This window comes from Girardinichthys multiradiatus, chromosome 1, assembly GCF_021462225.1.
Source record: "Girardinichthys multiradiatus isolate DD_20200921_A chromosome 1, DD_fGirMul_XY1, whole genome shotgun sequence".
NCBI lineage: Eukaryota > Metazoa > Chordata > Actinopteri > Cyprinodontiformes > Goodeidae > Girardinichthys > Girardinichthys multiradiatus.
In genome coordinates, this window is record NC_061794.1 from 621,768 (window position 1) to 645,366 (window position 23,599).

The 23,599-nt window shown below is 41.3% G+C and overlaps 1 protein-coding gene across 1 annotated transcript in view; it reads right to left on the minus strand.

Annotated features, from left to right (window-relative positions):
• LOC124873420 overlaps window positions 1-22,487 on the minus strand; it is a 28,141-nt gene extending 5,654 nt beyond the window's left edge. The window contains exons 1-4 of the mRNA XM_047374060.1: window positions 22,271-22,487; window positions 18,505-19,621; window positions 12,083-12,217; window positions 376-550 (exon numbers count right to left, since the gene is read on the minus strand). Of these exons, the coding sequence (XP_047230016.1) occupies window positions 376-550; window positions 12,083-12,217; window positions 18,505-19,621; window positions 22,271-22,419 (1,576 nt within the window). The 5' untranslated portion in view covers window positions 22,420-22,487. The remainder of the gene's footprint in view (window positions 1-375; window positions 551-12,082; window positions 12,218-18,504; window positions 19,622-22,270) is intronic.
• Window positions 22,488-23,599: the final 1,112 nt, after the last annotated feature.

Consider the following 23,599-nt stretch of genomic DNA (forward strand, 5'->3'; position numbering starts at 1 on the left):
AAAAATGAACATGCTTCAAAGTCAACTCTACTTTTCCAATTGCTAGAAAGGTATTTTTTATTGTTGCTCCACTTTGAGTTAATCTAGTTATGTTTTCTTTACTGTAGGCACATCTAAATATGTTAGAAGTTGAATCTCAGAAAGACAGGTTAGCCGATGTCAGCAACATATCACAGCACTTCATTGTGCCAAATAAACATTGGTGTTTCATGGTATTCAAGGCACTGAGACTAATGGAAATATGTATAGTTGATAAAAAACATGAAATCGGGGTTCAGTAAAACAAACTGGAAATATCTCAATCCAAAAAACTATTAAAATAAACACCCAGTGTGATGTACTGCACCTTCCGGTCTTGTGTGGAGGTCCTCTAACCTGTGTGAATGCCAGCTCGGAGCTGTAGCCTCTCATTGGGCATGTGAGGGATGGACACCTGTCTGACCGCCGCCAACAGGTCCAGCGCCATCTTGGCTATCTCATCTGCATGTCTGTCACCGTTTCTCTCAGGTAGGCCACTCACCACCATGTAGGCATCTCCAATTGTCTCCACCTTATTAGAACGTTTGATTAAATTCATTAAAACGAAGCTGGAAAAAGTTTCTTTAATAATGACAACAGATGTTTGGGAAACCTTTAAAAGGCAGACAATAGGAGATCTTGTGGAATCAGAGGATGGGGTTTTGATGTCATTTGAAGAGTTGAAGGCCACGTATGATATCCCAAGTAAACATTATTTTAAATATCTACAGGTGAGAAATTTTATTAGATCCTCTCAAAATCAATGTGAATCCATCCCTCTGCTGTCCACCTTGGAAATTGAAATTAAGAATGATTGCTTTAGAAAAGGAATTATCTCCGAATTATACAGCATGCAAGTGGAGGGATCCTCTGAGTGTTCTTTATGGAAGCTCAATGCTTGGAGGGAGGATATACAGGAGAACTTGCCTTCAGAGAACTGGGAGAGGGCGTGTGCTGAAGCACCAACACAAACTATCAATACACGCCTCAAAGTACTGCAATATAATTGGTTAATGAGAACATATGTGACGCCAGAAAAGCTTAATAAGTACAATGATGCCATCCGAGACCTGTGTATCAGATGTGGAGAGGAGAAGGGAACATTCTTCCATTCTATCTGGAAATGTAAGAAGGTTCATTCTGGAGGGAGATTAAACAAGCTCTAGAGACTATTCTAGGTATAAAACTAGTTTTTGACCCCAAATTATTCATTCTAGGTTTATACTCTGACAGACATCATATGTCCAGAAAGGTTATTACTGCCATGGATTTATGTTTACTACTTGCAAAAAGAGTCATAGCACTCTTATGGAAGAAAACCAGTAAACCAAAATTCATTAACTGGATTAATGAAATATCCACAACATCACTAATGGACAAGATTACTTTCATTATAAAAGGGAAACTCGTTATTTCAAAATATTTGGGGTCCTTTTATGGAATATATAGAAAACATGGATATGAGGGTTGTTGGTGGTGTATTGTAGTCCCCTGCAGTGTCCTGAGATAATCTTCTGGATTTATATACTTGACTACTTTACTTTGAATTATACCTTCGAGTTTGTATTTTCTGAACCATGTACAATACTAAAATAATTTGGGCTAAATCCTGGAAAATAGAGAAACCGTTATTGTTGTAATTGTTGTTTCTTCTCAGGGGGGTTTGGGGTTGGGGGCATTATTTTTCTTTTCTCATATTCTGTATGTAATAAGTGCTGCTCTAAAATATCTCATAACGAGCTGGTTTTCAAGGAAAGACAAGTTGAATCCTGAACAATAATTTAACTACCCTGGACTTTTCCTTTGATGTAAGAGCACGCTTGTGTCCAGTACAGGTCCTTCTTGAAATATTAGCATATTGTGATAAAGTTCATTATTTTCCATAATGTCATGATGAAAATTTAACATTCATATATTTTAGATTCATTGCACACTAACTGAAATATTTCAGGTCTTTTATTGTCTTAATACGGATGATTTTGGCATACAGCTCATGAAAACCCAAAATTCCTATCTCACAAAATTAGCATATTTCATCCGACCAATAAAAGAAAAGTGTTTTTAATACAAAAAAGGTCAACCTTCAAATAATCATGTACAGTTATGCACTCAATACTTGGTCGGAAATCCTTTGGCAGAAATGACTGCTTCAATGCGGCGTGGCATGGAGGCAATCAGCCTGTGGCACTGCTGAGGTCTTATGGAGGCCCAGGATGCTTCGATAGCGGCCTTTAGCTCATCCAGAGTGTTGGGTCTTGAGTCTCTCAACGTTCTCTTCACAATATCCCACAGATTCTCTATGGGGTTCAGGTCAGGAGAGTTGGCAGGCCAATTGAGCACAGTGATACCATGGTCAGTAAACCATTTACCAGTGGTTTTGGCACTGTGAGCAGGTGCCAGGTCGTGCTGAAAAATGAAATCTTCATCTCCATAAAGCTTTTCAGCAGATGGAAGCATGAAGTGCTCCAAAATCTCCTGATAGCTAGCTGCATTGACCCTGCCCTTGATAAAACACAGTGGACCAACACCAGCAGCTGACACGGCACCCCAGACCATCACTGACTGTGGGTACTTGACACTGGACTTCTGGCATTTTGGCATTTCCTTCTCCCCAGTCTTCCTCCAGACTCTGGCACCTTGATTTCTGAATGACATGCAGAATTTGCTTTCATCCGAAAAAAGTACTTTGGACCACTGAGCAACAGTCCAGTGCTGCTTCTCTGTAGCCCAGGTCAGGCGCTTCTGCTGCTGTTTCTGGTTCAAAAGTGGCTTGACCTGGGGAATGCGGCACCTGTAGCCCATTTCCTGCACACGCCTGTGCACGGTGGCTCTGGATGTTTCTACTCCAGACTCAGTCCACTGCTTCCGCAGGTCCCCCAAGGTCTGGAATCGGCCCTTCTCCACAATCTTCCTCAGGGTCCGGTCACCTCTTCTCGTTGTGCAGCGTTTTCTGCCACACTTTTTCCTTCCCACAGACTTCCCACTGAGGTGCCTTGATACAGCACTCTGGGAACAGCCTATTCGTTCAGAAATGTCTTTCTGTGTCTTACCCTCTTGCTTGAGGGTGTCAATAGTGGCCTTCTGGACAGCAGTCAGGTCGGCAGTCTTACCCATGATTGGGGTTTTGAGTGATGAATCAGGCTGGGAGTTTTAAAGTCCTCAGGAATCTTTTGCAGGTGTTTAGAGTTAACTCGTTGATTCAGATGATTAGGTTCATAGCTCGTTTAGAGACCCTTTTAATCATATGCTAATTTTGTGAGATAGGAATTTTGGGTTTTCATGAGCTGTATGCCAAAATCATCCGTATTAAGACAATAAAAGACCTGAAATATTTCAGTTAGTGTGCAATGAATCTAAAATATATGAATGTTAAATTTTCATCATGACATTATGGAAAATAATGAACTTTATCACAATATGCTAATATTTTGAGAAGGACCTGTATATTATTGGAAACCAATAAAAATAATGTTGGAAAAAAAAGGCAGGCTTTGCTGTCTCTGGTTGGATCTCCAATCAGCAAATACTGCACACATCCATCCGTCTGTCCATCTGTCCGTCCATGCAGATTGGGTCAAGGGGTTATGCGTAGCTCTCAGAAGAAGCTCCAGACATCCCTTCTCTCTTCTCCTGGTGGCATATGCCCAGGATCTCAATCTTTCAAATATTATCCTTATCTCTTGACCATAGATGAATGTTGCAACATAGCTGGTAAGCAAATTCAAATTGTTTTTTGGTTGAGCTCTTTCTTCACCACGACAGATGGAAGCATTACAGAGAAGAAGGTGCTGATCTGTCTATCAACTCCTGCTCAATTCTGCCATCACCCATAAATAAGACAACTTCCCATCCATGTGAACAAAATTTGGAAACTTTTGCAAGCCTGTGTTTTTTTTTTAAAACATTTGGACATATGCCTACTTATATTTCAATTTTAACAGGTATAGGACAATCAAGTAATACTTTTAAACAATTAAAACTACAACAAAGACCTTTTTTAATTTTCTGTAAAATTCTGTTTTTCAAAAATGGAATTTCTGGTGAGGAAAAAAATAGAACACCTCCACCTTCCCCACATAAAATGGTTATAATTGCACAAATCTTCAGGTGCTCATGACTATTACACTGTTCCTCTGCATTTTGAAGAAGGGTTGTCCTGTTTAATAATCAAATTTTAAATTTCCCTTTGGGATTAATAAAGTATTTTTGAATTGAATTGAATTTAAATATCAGGCATTTTATTTGGTGTGCTCCTGACTGTTGAAGTGACAGTGGACACCATGGTGAGATCAAAGGAGCTATCTGAAGTCCTCAGGAAGAAGATTATTGCAGCTTATGGGTCTAATAGGATATTGATAAAGTTCTCAAAACATTTGAATCTGGCCATCCTGCCAACATGCCCAGGTTTACTGTGAAAGCAGACCACAAAATGCAAAAGAATTCTCCAAAACCCCTAAAATGTCCATTATGTGACTTACTGCAGTACTGCAGGCTCTTGCTAATATTGATGTGGAAGTACATGTCTGCACAATCAGAAAGAGTCTGTACAAGTTTAACTTTAGATGGAGGATGGGAAGTTGGGAAATCTTTGTTCTCTAAAACATTGAGGCCAGATCAAACTTTGAAATTTCAACAAACACAAGGACTTCTGAAATGATGTTGTTTGGACTGATAGATCTAGAATTAAATTACTTAGATACCAGAACAGAGGACATATTTGGCATAAACCAAATAGTGCATTCCAGGAAAACACCTCATACTAACTGTGAAGCATGGAAACCACCATGAATTCAAAATCAGAAGAAGAATCAGAATAATTTTTATTGGCTACGTTTGTGTGCAAGAAACAAGGAATTTGGCTTTGGTTTCCAGATCTCACATCGTACTGACATTAACTATAGATATATAAACTTTAGGGGAAATAAAAATAAGGATATTATGTATTGCCATTTTTTTTAAAGAAAAGGAAAAGCAGATTAATGTTCAAATATGCATTTTTGTTTCCAGCAGTGCAGCTGACTACTCAGGCTGTAAGGTGTTTATTGTGTCCATCAGAGACATCTTGAGGAAAGAAACGTTCCCTGTGACGGCTAGTTTTTGCAAATAGTTTTCTGTAATGCCGACTTGAAGGCAAAAATATAACCAGTTTGTGTCCAGGGAGTGAGGGCTCTGTTAGCGGCCCTTTCCCGACCCTAGATGTGTACAGGTCCTGGATGGAGGGAAGGTTTGCCCCAATATTTCTCTCTGCAGACCAAATTGTTTGTTGCAGTTTGTAGCTGTCCTGTTTTGAAGATATGTAGGTTAAATTCATTGTGGATTATGGATGGATCAGGCCATGGTTGTGAGACCATTTATTAGAAAATTTAAGCTAAAGTAGAACATTATCCTACAACATGACAGTGACCCAAAACATCCCAATACGTTCACCAAGGACTGGCTGACAATTAAGAAATGGCCCTGGGCCAAGTCAGAGACCTGGGCCAATATATCAAAGATTCTCAGAGTCCTCTCAGAGAGCTCCTAACTTTGCGTAGAAATTCCTGCCAAGGAGTCTCTGCTTAAGAGTGATTCAGTTTGCTGCTGAGAGCAACTCTGAGTGAGGAGATGTCAGAAATTTCTATCTTAGTGATAGAGGTGTGGTTAACCCTGTCGCTAGGTGTGACGCGGTCTTCTAAGAGCTGTGATTGGTTGTTGCAAAAGACAAAACATAAAAACAAATGTGCTCCTAGTAACCAGTGTAGAGAAATTAACCAATAATAGAATTTAGACTGGATTAAGAAATGTGAAAGTCATGATGATAAAATTTAGCAAAATTAAATGAATTGTCACACAGCATCAACATGTTTGAACCTCATTTACATGCTCATCTTTATATTTACTCACCATGTTGGTCATTTTCCTACTATCTGAGTCCCTAGTCAAAGTTCATCGTCTCTTACCTTTTATGTGCTCCTTCCTAGGAAATCTCAAGTCCTGGTCTCAAGTTCCTGTGACCTTCAGTTCTGGCTCAAAGTCCTCAGTTTGGATCCTGCCTCAGCCTAAGTACTCAAGCCTTAGAAGAAACCCATTTTGGATCAAGCTCCAGCTGACAGCTCAAGACCTACATCTCCAGGCAAGCGAACTCTGCTCACCCTCCTCCAATTACCTTACCGAATCCTCACCAGGTAACTCCGTCTCTGTGAATAAAATTTGGATAATACAACTGTCAAATACTCACCTGAAACCTCATCAGAGTACTCACCGTCTCCCTGGACAAACTCCCCGGTTCCGCAGTAGCATCAAGTCAGTCCTCCCAGACTCCACATTATTCTTCCACTCCAACTACCACTTCATCGTACTGTAAGCAAAGACCTCGATCCAGTTTTCAGTAATCCCAATTTGACTTCTGAGCACTTAACTGTCCTCCTTCTCCGGATAGAGCTGTGCCTCCAGTTCCGGTTCCAGTTCCACATTCCGTTCCTGAACAATAATAAAACTTGTTTAACTTTTCTCTGGCCTCCTGAGTGCTTATCTCTATGTGGGTCAAATCAGTTAAGAAAACAATGACAGAACACCTGAAGAAAAACAGTGGCGCAGGCAGTCTAACCAGTGCTTATATTGTGGATCACCAGATCATTTTGTGATAGCCTGCCCAGTCCGACCAAAAGAGAGGGTCTGCCACCTTTAAAGGGGGAGATGGTGGACCAAAAAATGAATAGAAAGACCCCTAGACTGACCTTGCTGGCTACTCTGCTACTCAACCAAGATCAGTTAAATCTATCTGCGCTCATAGACTCCGGATGTGAACAAAACCTCATAGATCAGTCCCTAGTACAACAAGCTAAAATTGCCGTAGAACCCCTGGATTCACCCCATCAAGTCCTCACACTTAATGGGAAAACACTCCACCGAGTCACCCATCGCACCCAACCTGTTGAACTAATTATATCTGGAAACCACCGTGAAAAAATAACATTCTTTGTTTTCCCCATTTCCCAAAGCTTACTGGTTTTAGGTTTCCCTTGGCTACAAAACACACCCCCCATTTAAACTGGTCAGAAGGTCAGATCCTGGTCCACTAAGTGTTTATCTTTTTGTCTACAGTCTGTTGCTTCACCCATTTCCACCCCGGTTGATTCAATGGAGGCTGAGCCATCAGATCTGTCACAGGTTCCCCAGGAATATCTGGATCTAAGACAGGTATTCAGCAAATCTAAAGCCTCATCACTTCCACCCCATCGTCCATACAGCTGCGCAATAGACCTTCTTCCTGGGGTACCACTTCCGTCCAGCCGTCTATACAGTATCTCACATCCAGAAAGACAAGTCATGGAGAAATACATTACAGAGTCACTAGCTGCTGGAATCATCCGACAGTCTTCCTCTCCGTTAGGAGCTGGATTCTTCTTCGTGTTTAAGAAAGATGGTTCACTTCGTCCCTGTATAGACTAGAGAGGAATTAATCAGATCACTGTGAAGAATAAGTATCCTCTTCCCCTGTTATCTTCTGCATTTGAACCTGTCAAAGAAGCTACAATATTCACCAAACTAGATCTCCACAATGCCTACAACCTGGTCCGGATACATCAAGGGGATGAATGGAAGACTGCCTTTAAGACCCCCTTGGCCATTTTGAATACCTGGTTATGCCATTTGGTCTCAGCAATGCTCCAGCAGTTTTTCAACCATTGGTTAACGACGTGTTAAGAGACTTTCTAAACATCTTTGTTTTCGTATACCTTGATGATATCTTCATATATTCCAAAAACATCACTGAACACCAACGTCACGTCCGCCTAGTCCTTCAACGTCTCCTCGAGAACAGACTTTTTGTTAAAGCAGAGAAATGTGAGTTCCACAAGTCATCAGTCACCTTCCTGGGCTTCATATTAGAGGGTGGGCAGGTTTGCTCAGATCCAGAAAAGATCAAGGCGGTACTCGAATGGCCCACTCCAGACTCTCGTAAACAGCTTCAGCTTTTTTTAGGATTTGCAAACTTCTACCGACGTTTCATAAGAAATTTCATCCTGATTGCAGCTCCCCTAACCGCTCTTACTTCTACAAAACAATTCAAGTGGACTCCAGAAGCCAACACAGCCTGTTCTCAACTCAAGGAAAGCTTCTCACAGGCACCCATTCTTGTTCACACAGATTCTGCTAAACAGTTCACCTTAGAGGTGGACGCCTCAGACACGGGCGTAGGAGCCGTGTTATCACAATACTCAGATTTGGAGGGCAAACTTCACCCATGTGCTTTCTTCTCCGATGTGGGAGACCGTGAACTCCTAGCCAATAAGCTGGCTTTGGAGGAGTGGCGCCACTGGCTGGAGGGTGCAGTTCACCCGGTGCTGGTATGGACTGACCAAAAGAATCTTGCTTATATCTAATCTGCCAAACGTTTGAACTCCTGTCAAGCTCGCTGGTCTATGTTCTTCTCCTATTTCATTCAGACCTGGAGATAAAAATGTGAAGCCCCATGCCTTGTCTCGCTAGTACTCACCAGATGACTCAGGTAAACAACCAACCACTATACTTCCCCCCAGTTGCATTGTTGGCTCTCTAACTTGGGAGATTGAGAAAGTTGTTACCCAAGCTCAACAATCAGCACCTGACCCCGGAACTGGTCCACCTAATTGCACCTATGTCCCTTCTGCAGTCCATTCTAAACTCATCTATTGGTTTCATACATCTAAGTTTTCTGCTCATCCAGGCACTAGTCGAACCATAGCCCTCATCTCGACGAGGTTTTGGTGGCCATCTGTACATAAAGGTGTGAAAGAGTATGTCAAAGCCTGTTCTGTTTGTGCACGTAATAAATCCACTAACCAACCCCCAGCAGGGTTTCTCCAACCCCTCAGCGTCCCAAAGAGACCCTGGTCCCACATTGCGTTGGATTTTGTCACTGGACTCCCTTGTTCTCAAGGTATGACTACCATCTTAACCATTGTAGACCATTTCTCCAAATCCTGTCACCTTGTTCCTCTCAGGAAACTCCCTTCTGTACTCCAAACGGCCCAGCTGCTGGTCAAGCATGTCTTTCGACTGCACGGCATTCCTCAAAAGATTCTCTCAGATTGTGGTCCCCACTTCACTTCACAGCTATGGAAACAGTTTTATACAGCGCTAGATGCAAAGGTTTGGCTATCCTCCAGAGGCATTCCCCTGAAATCCATGTCCAGAAAATTGTCACCCAGATTCATTGGTCCTTATGAGATTGAGTCCATAGTCAGTCCCAGCTCAGTCCGTCTCCGTCTCCCTGCCAGCCTCCGCATTAATCCAACCTTTCATGTCTCCCAGTTAAAACCTGTCCTCACCAGCACTTTGTGTGCTCCAGCCGAGCCCCCTCCACCCGGCTTCCAGGGACATCCTGTCTACACGGTCCAACGGATCGTAGACTCCCGTCGGGGGGGTAGGGGCTGGCAATACCTTTTCGATTGGGAGGGCTACAGTGAGTTTTAACCTTTGTGGTAACTCCAAATGGCCAAGCTATGATATCTGAGTCCCTAGTCAAAGTTCATAGTCTCTTATCTTTTGTGTGCTCCTTCCTAGGAAACCTCAAGTCCTGGTCTCAAGTTCCTGTGACCTTCAGTTCTGGCTCAAAGTCCTCAGTTTAGATCCTGCCTCAGCCTAAGTACTCAAGCCTTAGAAGAAACCCATTTTGGATCAAGCTCCAGCTGACAGCTCAAGACCTACATCTCCAGGCAAGCGAACTCTGCTCACCCTCCTCCAATTACCTTACCGAATCCTCACCAGGTAACTCCGTCTCTGTGAATAAAATTTGGATAATACAACTGTCAAATACTCACCTGAAACCTCATCAGAGTACTCACCGTCTCCCTGGACAAACTCCCCGGTTCCGCAGTAGCATCAAGTCAGTCCTCCCAGACTCCACATTATTCTTCCACTCCAACTACCACTTCATCGTACTGTAAGCAAAGACCTCGATCCAGTTTTCAGTAATCCCAATTTGACATCTGAGCACTTACCTGTCCTCCTTCTTCCCCGTACAGTGCTATGCCTCCAGTCCTGGTTCCAGTTCCACATTCCGTTCCTAAACAATAATAAGACTTGTTTAACTTTTCTCCTGCCTCCTGAGTGCTTATCTCTATGTGGGTCAAATCAGTTAAGAAAACAATGACAATATTACTAGAAATGGGTTGTGGAGGGGCAATGGTGGGTCAGTTGGTAGAGCAAGCGCACCATGTGCCGAGGCTATAGTCCTCAAGTTTGAATTTGAATCAGTCTTAGGCCATTTGCTGGAGGTCTTCCCCTTTTCTCTCCACCCTCTTTGCTGTGTGATTACTGTAAAATAAAGGTCACTAGTGCCAAAAAAGTACCTTTAAAAAAGAAATGGGTTGTGCATGCAAAAACAAAAAACAACATCTTCCAGAAGTTCGGATAACTTTCCTCTACCTAATATCAGAGACTAGTAGATGGCTACAGGAAGAATCTCCCTAAAGTTATTGTAGATAACACTGGCTGTTCGTGGGTAGCGTGTCCTAGCATTTTTCTCTGTTAGTATACACATTTTTGTTGAAACCATTTGTTTAATGAGTAGCATGACTACAGATTTAGTAGAATTGATTCTCATCTCAGTTGATTCACATTCATTATTTCTCTGCTCAACTGCATGATGAAGGTCATGGCCTGAAGACACCAACAAAACCGTATCACCTACAAAAAGCAAAGATGAGACTCTGGGTTCCCAAACCAGACCACCTCCCCTTCATGACGTCACTTTGAGATCCTGCCTATGAACACCAAAAAACAGAATCTGGTACCCTGACAGAGTTCAACATGCACCGGGAACAAGAAGGCAAGCACAGCTCTTGCTATGGTTGTGCAAGGATTGGACAACCTTTAAAAACATTCCCACTCATATCCTCAAAAATAATGCCTCAGTGGACATTTTGTAGTCAGATCCACAAAACACATGCAGGTCAACAGAACATATTGCTTTGACCCCTCTTAGCAGTTATGAGAAAGCAAAGATCTATTCCACTGTTCCACGGAATGGATGAAAGTCACACTGTTCCCCTTCAATCAAAGGTTTGACAGTCAGAATCTCCCTTCCAAAACCCAAAGCTTTCTACAATATTCAGCTTTTAAAATATCTCTGTAGACCTTTGCTGCTTTTTCAATTTCAACAAACTAACAAAGAAGGCTGGCTTTGTTCTGGGGACTCCTCTAGAATCTTGGAAGATGATTAAAAAAGTTTCTTTATAAAATGAGGAAAATTATGGAGAACTCTGAGCATCGTCTTCATGAGACTGTCCTACAACAACAGAGTGTCTTCAGTCAGAGGCTTCTTCAGGTCTGCTGTTAGACAGACTGCTACAGGAGATCCTTCCTGCCCACAGCCATCAGCATCTACAACGGCTCTTTGAAGAAACCTTCATGAGCTACAACAACATTTAATTTTCCTTTGGATGAATAAAGTATTTTTGAATTGAAGTTAATTGAATCAGTGTTAGTTCATTGCCTGATCCTTTTGAGAGGAACCGGTTGAGCTGTGTGTTGAGCTGTGTGTGGTGTGTTTGATTTTCTTTTTTGTTTAATCACAAATACATCAGAGTGGTTAAAAAATATTCTTTTCTGCCTTACCTGTATACAAGTACCAAACATTAGCATGTAGAGCTTATAACTGTGAAGCTATGCTTGATTTATTTCAGGTATGTAATTACAGACAGAAATTGCTTCTAAAACCCTTAACAGATTAATTTATTTGTTAGGCCACTTAACCCTGACCTGCTAATTATTGACGCATAAAACAATTCCTGAACTTAAGAGAGAGTTGTGTTGATCGGTTATAGTCAAATCCATCATCACAGGGAAACATTTTTTTTCCCATTTTACTTTAGTTAAATCTATGAAAAAAAAATAAATAAATCAACTGAACATACAGGAATTTCACCCAAAAAATGAGCTAAACTGCAAAGAAAGCTTTAAAAGACTTCCAGACAGCCTAAAGAACTGGTCTAGAGCCATTTTAAAGATGATAAGGGAATCTGGCTGCTTGGAAGGAACATCTAAAGAGAAACCTGCAGATCTCCAGCAACATGTTCTGTTTGTGTGGGCATGTTACCTTATAGACATCATAGGAGTCAATGCGAGTGTCAAAGCACATGTACAAGTTGTTGAGCATCTCCACCACTTGTAGAGGATTGCAGGATGCAGAGATACCAGTGAAGCCCACAATATCTGAGAAAAAAATGGTCACCTGGAGAAAATAGGGAGAGAAAACATTTGCTCCATCATTGGACCCTCAAGAGTCGTTTCCTACATTATAATCCTAGTTTTTCTTTCTTCTTTTTTGTTTTCAGCTTTAGAGAAACACAATAAGGTAACAGGCATATATTATGTAATATTCATTTGTACGTTGTTACCTTTTAATGAAGCATGGTTCCAACTGAGGTATGTCACTTTTTATTTAAATAACAATGGTGCAAATATTTAAACAATCCCAAGAAATCTGAAAATCTTCATTAGAATATGCTTATTGTTTTTTCTTTACCAACAGAACATTGCATTTTCTGGAAGGAACAAGTGGACGGAACCACAAGCTAAATCTGGATAATCAGGATCAAAGTCCCATACATGTCTCTGCTAAGAGAAGATCTCCTGTCTGTATCTGCAGTTCCACATCAGTGCTGTATTTTTTAATTTTAAGTGAGTTTAACAGAGATGCTTTTTTTTTTTTACCATAAACCTTCCTGATCATTTTAAACGTGACCCCAACTACACACCTACCTACAAGAAGAGCACTTTTTGGTCCAGCTGCTTCAAACCTCTTTAATATGCCAGACACAATTTCATCTGTACAACTTGTTTTATCTCCACATGAATATGTAACAGGGCAATTACAGGTAATTACGCCAACAATAGCAACAAAGGCAACAAACACACACATTCAGTCAGGGTGTTAGCAGATCTTGCAGATGTAACCTCCTCATAGAAGCACCACAAACCCTGCAGCTTCATCATATACAGTTGGATTTGTTAAAACGCCGAGAAAAAGTGGAGGAGAGCAAATTGAAAACTGTTCTTAACAATGTCTGTGGCTGGTTCCGTTTAACCAGTATAGGACAACAGAAGGAAATATTGATAATAAAAAACTTTGAATCTCCAACCTTTTTTTTATCACTTTTGTAGAAAACCTTTGTAGAAATACTTCCATGTTTTGATGCTTTCACAGTTGTAAATAAATCCCTTCATGCAAAAGGCCTTCCAATCACAGCTTTTAATCTCCTTGTTGTCAGCAAACTGATAAAGGTCCGATAATAAGCTTAATCCCTTCTGACTCCATTTAGAGTCCTGCTGTTTCCTACTATTAGCACACTTCTGGTTATTTGTCACTAGGATATATTCTTTAACACACATTCCGGCCTCAGGAACTTCTTTCTTCATTCTACTAAGTTATACCAAAATTATATTATGTTTATAAGTGATGCACAGAAAGTTCTTCATCTAAAGTATTTTTTCCTTGCAGGCTGGATAAATGCAATTCTTTATCATTCAGATGTCATACAAATTCAATAACTAGCTTTTAAAATACTTCATGGAGAGTTCTGATGAAACTAAGACAGAGGCCAGCTCCCCAGCTATCTTTTCTTTCACTGTTTTCCTGTCAAACCAGAATACAATTCAAAATTCCCATCCTTACATTGACCATGCTCCCTCTTAAAAACAGTTATTCTGGACTTGTCCTCTTAAACATCAGGTTGGTTCAAATCTAATTTGTATGACAGATTCCAGTTTTTCTATGTAAATGATAAATCTTCATACTCCAGGGTTACTTGTGGAGTGTCACAGGGTTCAGTGCTTGGGCCAATTCTTTTTACTTTCTACTATACGCTTCCAATAGGTAAAATTATCACACAGGATGGGGTAAATTATCTTTTTCTTTTTGGGGTAAATGTTATGCTGAATATTCAGCTATATTTCTACTGCCTGGTATTCAGTCTCTCTATCAGCCTGCCTTTTTCCAGCTCCATGTCCTGTTCTCCTCATGCCATACCATCTGTAAGTTTTCTGCTTATTAAATTGACTAGTTAAAGTATTTTGTTGCCAGTTCAGATCTGCGCTTGGATCATTCTTTAACAGACTATCATGACATCTTTAGCTCATCCAAAATGGTAGAGCAAGAGTTTTGATAAAAATAAAAAAAGAGAGATCACATTTCTCATATTTTAGCTTCTCTTCAATGGCTCCCTGTTAAATCGAGAATTTAAAAGTGTTCTTCTCACATGTAAAGCCCTTAACAATCTAGCTCCATCACACATAAGAGATCTAAGTGTTATGCATAGAGCACTTTGTTTCCAGACTGCAGGTTTAATGGTGGTTCCTAGAGTTTCTAACAGTAGAATGGGAGGCAGATCCTTTAGTTATGAGGTGTGGTGTTTTACATTAAATAGTGAAGATGATGGGATGTCTTTTCTATACTTACAACAAAACTGCTTACATCTCGCCCTTACACTTTTCTCTCTCCTTCTCATTCTCTCTCTCCTGCCCTGTCACACAGCAGCACCTCTGCTCAGAAAAAGTAATAATCACAAACATTCACATTTGCTTTAAGCTTAAAACACATTATCCTCCTCTCCTGTGCCAGACACCCTGTCTGCTTTAAAGACTAGGCTTAAAACTTTTCTTTTTGATAAGACTCCTAGTTAGACTGGCTTAGGTTATCCTGAGCGATGTGAAAAAGTGGTTGCCCTCCTTCAGATTTCTTCTGTTTTTGCTTTTTTGTCAGACTTAAATGTTTCAGATCATATAACTAATTTTCATATTAAATAAAGGTAGTCTAAGTTAATACAAAAAGCAGAAAAAAGCTATCCAAACCAACCTGGCCCTATGTAAAAAAGTAATTGACCACTAAATCTAATAACTAGTTCTACCACTCTTGTCAGCAACAACTAACATCTAGAGTAGGCGATAACAGGCAATAAGTCTTAAACATCACCACTGAGGAATGTTGACCAACTCCTGTGTTGAAATGTTTTAACTTGGCCACGTTGGAGGGTTTTTGAGTATGAACGACATTACATCCTACACTAGTTGAATTGGATTTAAGTTCCCACTTTGTCTAGGCTTCTCCAAAACCTAATTTTTATGTTTTGAGTCATTCAGAGGTGATCTTGCTACTGTGCTTCATATCATTTTCCTGCTAATATGGGAGTATCTGGTAGTGAAGAGAATAATTGATTACACCAATTATGCCAGAGTTTTGATGGCACAGACATTCCAGGCACCAGTTTAGGTTGCTGTATATTATTATTAGTTAAGTAGGTCATCTCTAGAAGTTAATCAGTGCTGGACTGAAATAAATACTCGTACTCGTCGTCTTCCGCTTATCCGCGGGGGCAGCAGACTCAGTAGAGACACCCAGACGTCCCTCTCTCCAGACACCTCCTCCAGCTCCTCCAGGGGGAGCCCAAGGCGTTCCCAGACCAGCCGAAAGACATAGTCCCTCCAGCGTGTCCTGGGTCGTCCCCTGGGCCTCCTCCCGGTGGGACGTGCCTGGAACACCTCCCGAGGAAGGCGTCCAGGAGGCATCCGCTATAGATGCCCGAGCCACCTCAACTGGCTCCTCTCGATGTGGAGGAGCAGCGGCTCTACTCCGAGCCCCTCCCGGATGGCCGAGCTCCTCACCCTATCTCTAAGGGAGTGCCCGGCCACCCTACGGAGGAAGCTCATTTCAGCCGCTTGTATCCGGATCTTGTTCTTTCGGTCTTGACCCAAAGTTCATGGCCATAGGTGAGGGTAGGAACGTAGACCGACCGGTAAATCGAGAGCACAGCGCCCCCATTACTGTGGCAGCCGAACCGATCCGTCTGTCGATCTCCCGCTCCATTCTTCCCTCACTCGTGAACAAGACCCCGAGATACTTAAACTCCTCCACTTGAGGCAGGAACTCCCCTCCAACCTCAAGAGGACAAGGCACCCTTTTCCGGTCGAGAACCATGGCCTCGGACTTGGAGGAGCTGATCTTCATCCCAGCCGCTTCACACTCGGCTGTGAACCGCCCCAGCGCATGCTGTAGGTCTTGGCTAGAGGGGGCCAGCAGGACCACGTCATCTGCAAAAAGAAGAGACAAAATCCACTGGTCCCCAAACCAGACCCCCTCCGGCCCTTGGTTGCGTCTAGAAATCCTGTCCATAAAAGTTATGAACAGGACCGGTGACAAAGGGCAGCCCTGCCGGAGTCCAACATGCACTGGGAACAAGTCCGACTTAGTGCCGGCAATGCGGACAAAACTCCAGCTCCGCTTGTACAGAGACCGGATGGCCCCTAATAAAGGGCCCCCAACTCCATACTTCTGGAGAATCCCCCACAGGGCATCACGAGGGACACAGTCGAATGCTTTCTCCAGGTCCACAAAACACATGAGGGTTCATGGGAGTTTGCCAAACCGGTCCACAAGTACCCTGTAGAGGGTATAGAGCTGGTCCAGTGTTCCACGGCCGGGACGAAAACCACACTGCTCCACCTGAAGCCGAGGTTCGACTATCGGCCGGACTTTCCTCTCCAATACCCTGGTATAAGCCTTACCAGGGAGGCTGAGGAGTGAAATAAATAGTTGTGGTGAAATTGTGTGCATGCCTGAGTTTGAACGGATGAAGTGAGGGCCTGCTGACGTCCATGTGCAATAGTTTAGTGTGCTGAATAAAGAAAAACAAACTACGTACAACAATAAAAAGGAGACAAAATACTTATGTTTGGTTTGAGGTGTCATGTAGTGTGGGTTTGGAGTAGGACCAAAGTGCAGACAGGAACAAGGGATGAGCATAGTGAAGATTTTTTTAATAAAAATTGAAAATTTACCAGAGTGCACAGGTAGAACAAGATATGGAGGACAGGTAGAGAAGGAGGCAGTGTAACGGGGCTACGAGGAAACAGGCATTCTAATAGAAGGGTCCACCAAAGAAAAATGACAACCATTAAGCTTAAATACTGAAGGAAAGCAGGGAGACTGGGGAAGGGACTCTACTTAATATGAATGGGGCTGAACTGAGATACAAAAAATCTCCTTAACCAAAGTGAAAGACTAACACTGAACTGACAGAAATAAATCCAAATATTGAGACCATGTTAAAGGGTGAGCTGTTTGATGGTGTTAGGGTCGTATTTTCTAAAATGTCTGTGTAAATGAAATGGACCCGCTGATCTTGTAAATTACCTTGAGATGACATGAATCTCCCCACATTGGACATCTATACCCCTTCTTCCAGTATGTTCCTATTCAAATATCATCTAAATTTGCATTCTCCTTATTCTAACTTCTTGTGAAATTCTAACCATTTCGTCATTTTGGTTAGTGCGCCTGGCCTGGGATCTGTTTTGTTCCTTTGAGGTATTTGTATTTTTTTGTTGCTTGGTTTGTTCATTACTGTGTTTTGTAGGCCTTGCTGCCCTCTTGTAAATGTTTCCGAAAGATAAAAAATATATAATTTGGTTTTTGAACTCTTAATCTTCATTTTGTTTTAATGGGATGTACCGATCGATTGGCTCCGATTTCCTTAATTTGGGTGAGTGGCAATCAGCTGATACTTACATGTAAAACCGATCTTAACAACCTCCCCAAAGGTCTGAAAATCAGCCACTGTTACCTTTTGCTCTGCCTGAGAGACGTCTAACTGAGAGATCCGCCCACCAAGTTACATCTGAATGTGAATGGTTAATAATAGTCACCCCACTGTTGCCAACTTACTGACTTTGTTGCTATATTTAGCAACTTTTCAGACCTCTTAATCAACTTTTTTCAAAAAAGTGACTAGCGACAAATCTAGTGACTTTTTTCTGTGTTATTGGAGGCTTCATTTTAAAGCACCTATTGTACTGCAGTTAAGGCAAGCAGTGAGTGCTGCCATGAGCCCCTCCCACCTCCGCAACACTTACAGGTGGTGGTTCTGACAGCAGCCTTGTCGTGCATCAAACCCAGCTTGCAGTCAGGACAGAGAGGAGACCCACTCCACCTGACAGGGTCAGTTATAAAAAAAAACTGTGCCAAAATCTTAATCGACAGGTCAGGCTTTTTAAGATTGGTGAGAATGGCCAAAAAACTGCAATCGACGCTCCCTAATTTTCTGTTCATGGGAAATGAGATGGTGGTGGGGCTACAAGGTGGTACAGTTGCTTTGCAGCAAGAAGGTCCTGGGTTTGATTCCCAGCCTACAGTCTTTTTGCATGGCGTTTGCGTGTTCTCCTTGTCCATGTGTGGGTTCTCTACCAATACCCTGGCCTTCTTCCCACAGTCCATAAACATGACTGTAGTTTCTAGGTAAATCTGAAATACAGCGTTACCACATTGACCACACTGAGTTTAAGCTCTTACTTGCTCATCTTTCTGCCTTCAATCATTTCTCTTTGTGAAAGTATTTCACAATGTCAATATGTGCATGGAAACTAATAACTGTACCTTCTCGAAAAAGCAGGTAGGTTTTTAAACTGTAGCTACAATTAATATTTTCATACATTTTCATTATTCTAACTATTTGCTGTTGCACTTACCCTTTCATAGCTCTCAGCTTCAACCTGCTTTTGCCTCCTGAGCTGCCTGGCAACTGACTTTGGCAGCATTTGGTGCAAAAGATCTTCAGCCAGCTTCCTCTGGCGTTTCAGATCATCAGATTTCTCCTTTAAACTTTGAGCATAATTCTGGATCCACTCTGTCATTTGCTTGAAAGAGAACATCACCACAGGGTAGATGAGGCATGCCATGGCAAGCAGGCAGATCTTCAAGCTTAGCCTTGAAGACATGGATCGAGATGCCAGCCGGAGAGCGAGGGATGCACGATCAAAGAAGCACTGCTGGGTTTTTATCAGAGCCTGAATTCCTGTGTGTGACCCTGAAAGGAGCTTGCCTTCTGTTCCAGAGATCTGCCATAGCCTTGGGTCTAAAATATACACATTTTGAGCTTCCAGACTCAGGTTTATCTTGAGGTCTATATTCTCTGACCAGCAGTCATTCAGTGGCTCTGTCATAACTCTACATAAGCTCAGGTAGCTCAGAGTATGAGTCCACCTGCGCTGAAAGTCAGCAGGAGTCATCGTGTTGTGGTAGAACTTCAGCTGGTAGTTAAGTTCTATAAATGTTACCAGAAGTCTGGCAGACAGAACATCTCTCCAATTAGAGTTTTGTTTGGCATTTACTAACGCAACATCTACTGAGCCCCAGATGGTCAAAAGTCTCTCTATGACCAGACTGAAAACCGAACTTGTGCTGTTGGCATCCAGGGAGGGATTTAGAAATGTCCTTATGCTTCTCCTTATCTGCAGGCAATATCCAGACAACTCAGCACTGCAAGGAAGCCTATGATTGTTACTGTAGTTTACTATTTTACCACAGAGGTGATCCAGTGCTGGGAAACCTGAACCCAGGGTCTCATTGCTTGTGTATTTGGCTAATAAATGCCTCATCTTCTGAAGCTCACTGATGAGATGCAGAAGAGCTACTGTCCTGCATGAAGTTAGTTCAGTGTATGCGGCTTCTGTAGCGTCCAGTAAATCAAAGTTGGAGCTGAGATCAAGGGATACGGAGCCAAGCAGAGCCAGGAAGGAGAGCGTGCAGGCTGTCAGAATCCGACGGACAGAGCGACTGCTGCCAGATGGAGAGAATATGAAACACCTAAAACACAGAAAAATAGCTGCTAAGAATTAGAATTTATTCTTGACCACTTTAAAGTTCAAAAACATTATTGATAAGTCGAGCTGCACAGGCAAATTGGATTCGGAAATATATTATACAACTATTAGTTGTGCACTGCACAATTGTGGTCTTTATGGAAGAGTGGCAAGAAGAAAGCCATTGTTAAAAGAAAATCATAAGAAGTCCCGTTTGCAGTTTGCCAGAAGCCATGTTGTGGACACAGCACACTTGTGGAAGAAGGTGCCTTGGTCAGACTCTGGGGCTGCTTCTCTTCAGCAGGGACAGGGAAGGTGATCAGAGTTAATGGGAAGATGAATGGAGCCAAATTCAGGGCAATCTTGGAAGAAAACCTGTTGGAGTCTGCAAAAGATTTGAGACTGGGGTGGAGGCTCATCTTCCAGCAGGACAATGACCCTAAACATAAAACCAGGGCTACAATGGAATGGTTTAAAACAAAACATATTAGTGTGTTAGAATGGCCCAGTCAAAGTCCAGACCTAAAACCAATCTGGAATCTGTGGCAAGATCTGAAAACTGCTGTTCACAAACGCTCTCCGTCTAATCTGACTGAGCTTGTGCTGTTTTGCAAAGAAGAACTGGCAAAACTTTCAGTCACAAGATGTGCAAAGCTGGTAGAGACATACCCTGAAAGACTTGCAGCTGTAATTGCAGCAAAAGGTGGTTCCACAAAGTATTGACTCAGGGGGGCTGAATACTTTTGCACAATCCCCTTTTTAGTTTTTTAGTTTTCTTTCCACTTGTGTTGGTCTTTCAAATAAAATTCCAATAAAATATATTTATGATTGTGGTTGTAATGTGACAATATGTGGAAAAGTTCAAGGGGTATGAATACTTCACAAGCCTCTGTATTACACAAATAAATTATACATTACCAAATAAAAGCTAAAAATATACATAAATGTTTTTTTATTTTTATTTCTATGCAAATGCTTTCACTTCGGGGTTATTTCTAATTCTGTTGGAAGTTTGTTTTATTCTGTTTGTTCTTTGTAAGAAGGCTGATTGTCCTTATATTCTTTGGGGAATGACACACTGCCGACTGGATGTTGAACGTCTTATTTTCTTGTTATGAATTGGTGCTTTATAAATAACCCGAATTGAACAAATTTTTTACTGAACTGAATTGAATTGAACTGAGCTGAATTGAACTGAATTGAACTGAATTGAATTGAACTGAATTGAACTGAATTGAACTGAACTGAATTGAACTGAACTGAATTGAACTGAATTGAACTGAATTGAACTGAATTGAACTGAATTGAACTGAATTGAACTGAATTGAATTGAACTGAACTGAATTGAACTGAATTGAACTGAACTGAATTGAACTGAACTGAATTGAACTGAATTGAACTGAATTGAACTGAATTGAACTGAATTGAACTGAACTGAATTAAACTGAATTCAGCTGAATTGAATTGAACTGAATTCAGCTGAATTGAATTGAACTGAACTGAATTGAATTGAACTGAATTGAACTTAATTGAATTGAACTGAATTGAACTGAACTGAATTGAACTGAATTGAATTGAACTGAATTGAACTGAACTGAGCTGAATTGAATTGAACTGAATTGAATTGAACTGAACTGAATTGAATTGAACTGAACTGAACTGAACTGAATTGAACTGAATTGAATTGAATTGAACTGAACTGAATTGAACTGAATTGAATTTAACTGAATTGAATTGAACTGAATTGAACTGAATTGAACTGAATTGAACTGAATTGAATTGAACTGAATTTAACTTAATTGAATTGAACTGAATTGAACTGAACTGAATTGAACTGCACGGTGGTGCAGTTGGTAGCACTGTTGCCTTGCAGCAAGAAGGTCCTGGGTTTGATTCCCAGCCGGGGGTCTTTCTGCATGGAGTTTGCATGTTCTCCCCGTGCATGCGTGGGTTCTCACCGGGTACTCCGGCTTCCTCCCACAGTCCAAAGACATGCCTGTTAGGTTAATTGGTCTCTCTAAATTGCCCTTAGGTGTATGAATGAGTGAGGGCATGGTTGTTTGTGTGTTGCCCTGCGATGGACTGTCGTCCTGTCCAGGATGTACCCCGCCTCTCGCCCATAGACTGCTGGAGATAGGCACCAGCTCCCCCGTGACCCACTATGGAATAAGCAGTAGAAAATGACTGACTGACTGAACTGAAATAAATTCCCATGACCCTTGGTTCATCTTCAGAAATGTTTTTTGGTGGGTTTCCGCTCTTTAAACAAAACTAAAAAGTGGACACAAATCTACTATTTTGTAGAGGCTGCCATAATAATTTCTGGGTTGATTCAGAGGTAAACAATGGAGACTTTACCAACAAAAAACATTCCTCTCAGCATCTTTGAATAACCTTCAGAAAGCCCGGAGAACTCTTGATTAAGACCATTTAAAAGAATAGGAGAGGATCTGGCTGACTGGAAGGAAAATGGAAAGAAATGATTGGGATAAAAGATTCTTTCCACACATCTTTGGATGAAGAAGCTCCTGTAACACATGGCTATAAAACAGTTGCAGAAGAGGCTTCTTTTTTAAACCGATCGATCCTATTTTTTTACAAACACATATGGTTTAACTCCGTAAATTGAGAACTCCCAGCAGCAGAATCTGACCTGCACGGCTCACAGTCGCTGTCCGCGCTGCGCTGCAACCCTGGTGCGACTCTCCTCTTCTTCTTTATCAATCGTCTCTTCAGAGATGCAGAGGACAGAGTCCCAGGTGTGAAACGTTGCTTTTTCATCAGGTCCGCAGTTGTTAACATGAGACCTTTTCTCCTCGACAGATCCGTTTCTCATCCGTGGGCTTCCACACAGAGAGCAGCGCACTGTCGGTCAGCAGCGCCTTTTAACTTCCGGCTGGAGAGCAGAAATACATTGCTGACGTTGTACTTCTATTGAGTAAAACCGGTGGTGGAACATCAGGTACATTAGGTGATGCCTGTTAACATAATTTATTCACAGTCCTAGAAACACGTTCATTCAGCTCTGCAAGTTACTCTTTTATTTGAAGGGGTTTCCTAAATTAAATAGTTTCGGCTGTATTTCTTCACTAAATGTCCTTATTATTATTTTTTTATTATTATTGTTGTTGCTGCTATTACTATTATTATTATTATACGTGTTAGTAGTAGTGTAGCAGGAAATCTCATACTGCAAACGTTTTAATTTAATTTAATCCTTTACCTTCACACAGTTGTTCTTATCTAAAACCTGCTACATTTAAAAGTGCTGTTATTATCATTTAATGCAGTGAAATATCTGGAGATACACATGATCTAATTCATTCAATGTGTATTAAGAAATACGATGGGACATTATTAAAGCACATAAACTGACCCGTACTTTGAAGCAACATCAAATGGAATCATGTCTTCATAAAACACACATAATAATTTACAAAAAAAACACTGAGCAAAAAGTGTAAAATACACTCTAAATAGGCAGTATGTCAGCACAAAGATTTACTGTCTGATGTCTTCTTCCATGAAATCAAACTCTGTATTTGGTGTTTAACTCTTAAGCAATTGCTCTCCAGGCTTTCACAAGATAACTAAAAATGATTTTTCCCCAAATGAATCATGCGTATTGAACAGGACTTTGGTGGCTTTATTTAGGCTATCTTGTATATAAAAAAAAAACCTTAACGGGGTCAGTGAGGTTATGACTTCCTCCTGTAGACCTACAAGCAGGTAGTTCAATGAAGGTTTCATGCATACTGTGGTGTAACCCTGATGGAAAAGCACCTCTATCAATAAACATGGAAAAAAGCTGCCTTTAAATGTAGATCTGTTATCAAATTAAATTAACAATAAAATGTACAAGATGACTTGGGTTTCACAGTATTTAGCTATGAAGTCCTGGTCATATTATCCACAAAACAAGCTGAAGGTGATTTAGGTTATTGCTTCACAGATGCTAAAGGACACACGTTTATTAGAATCA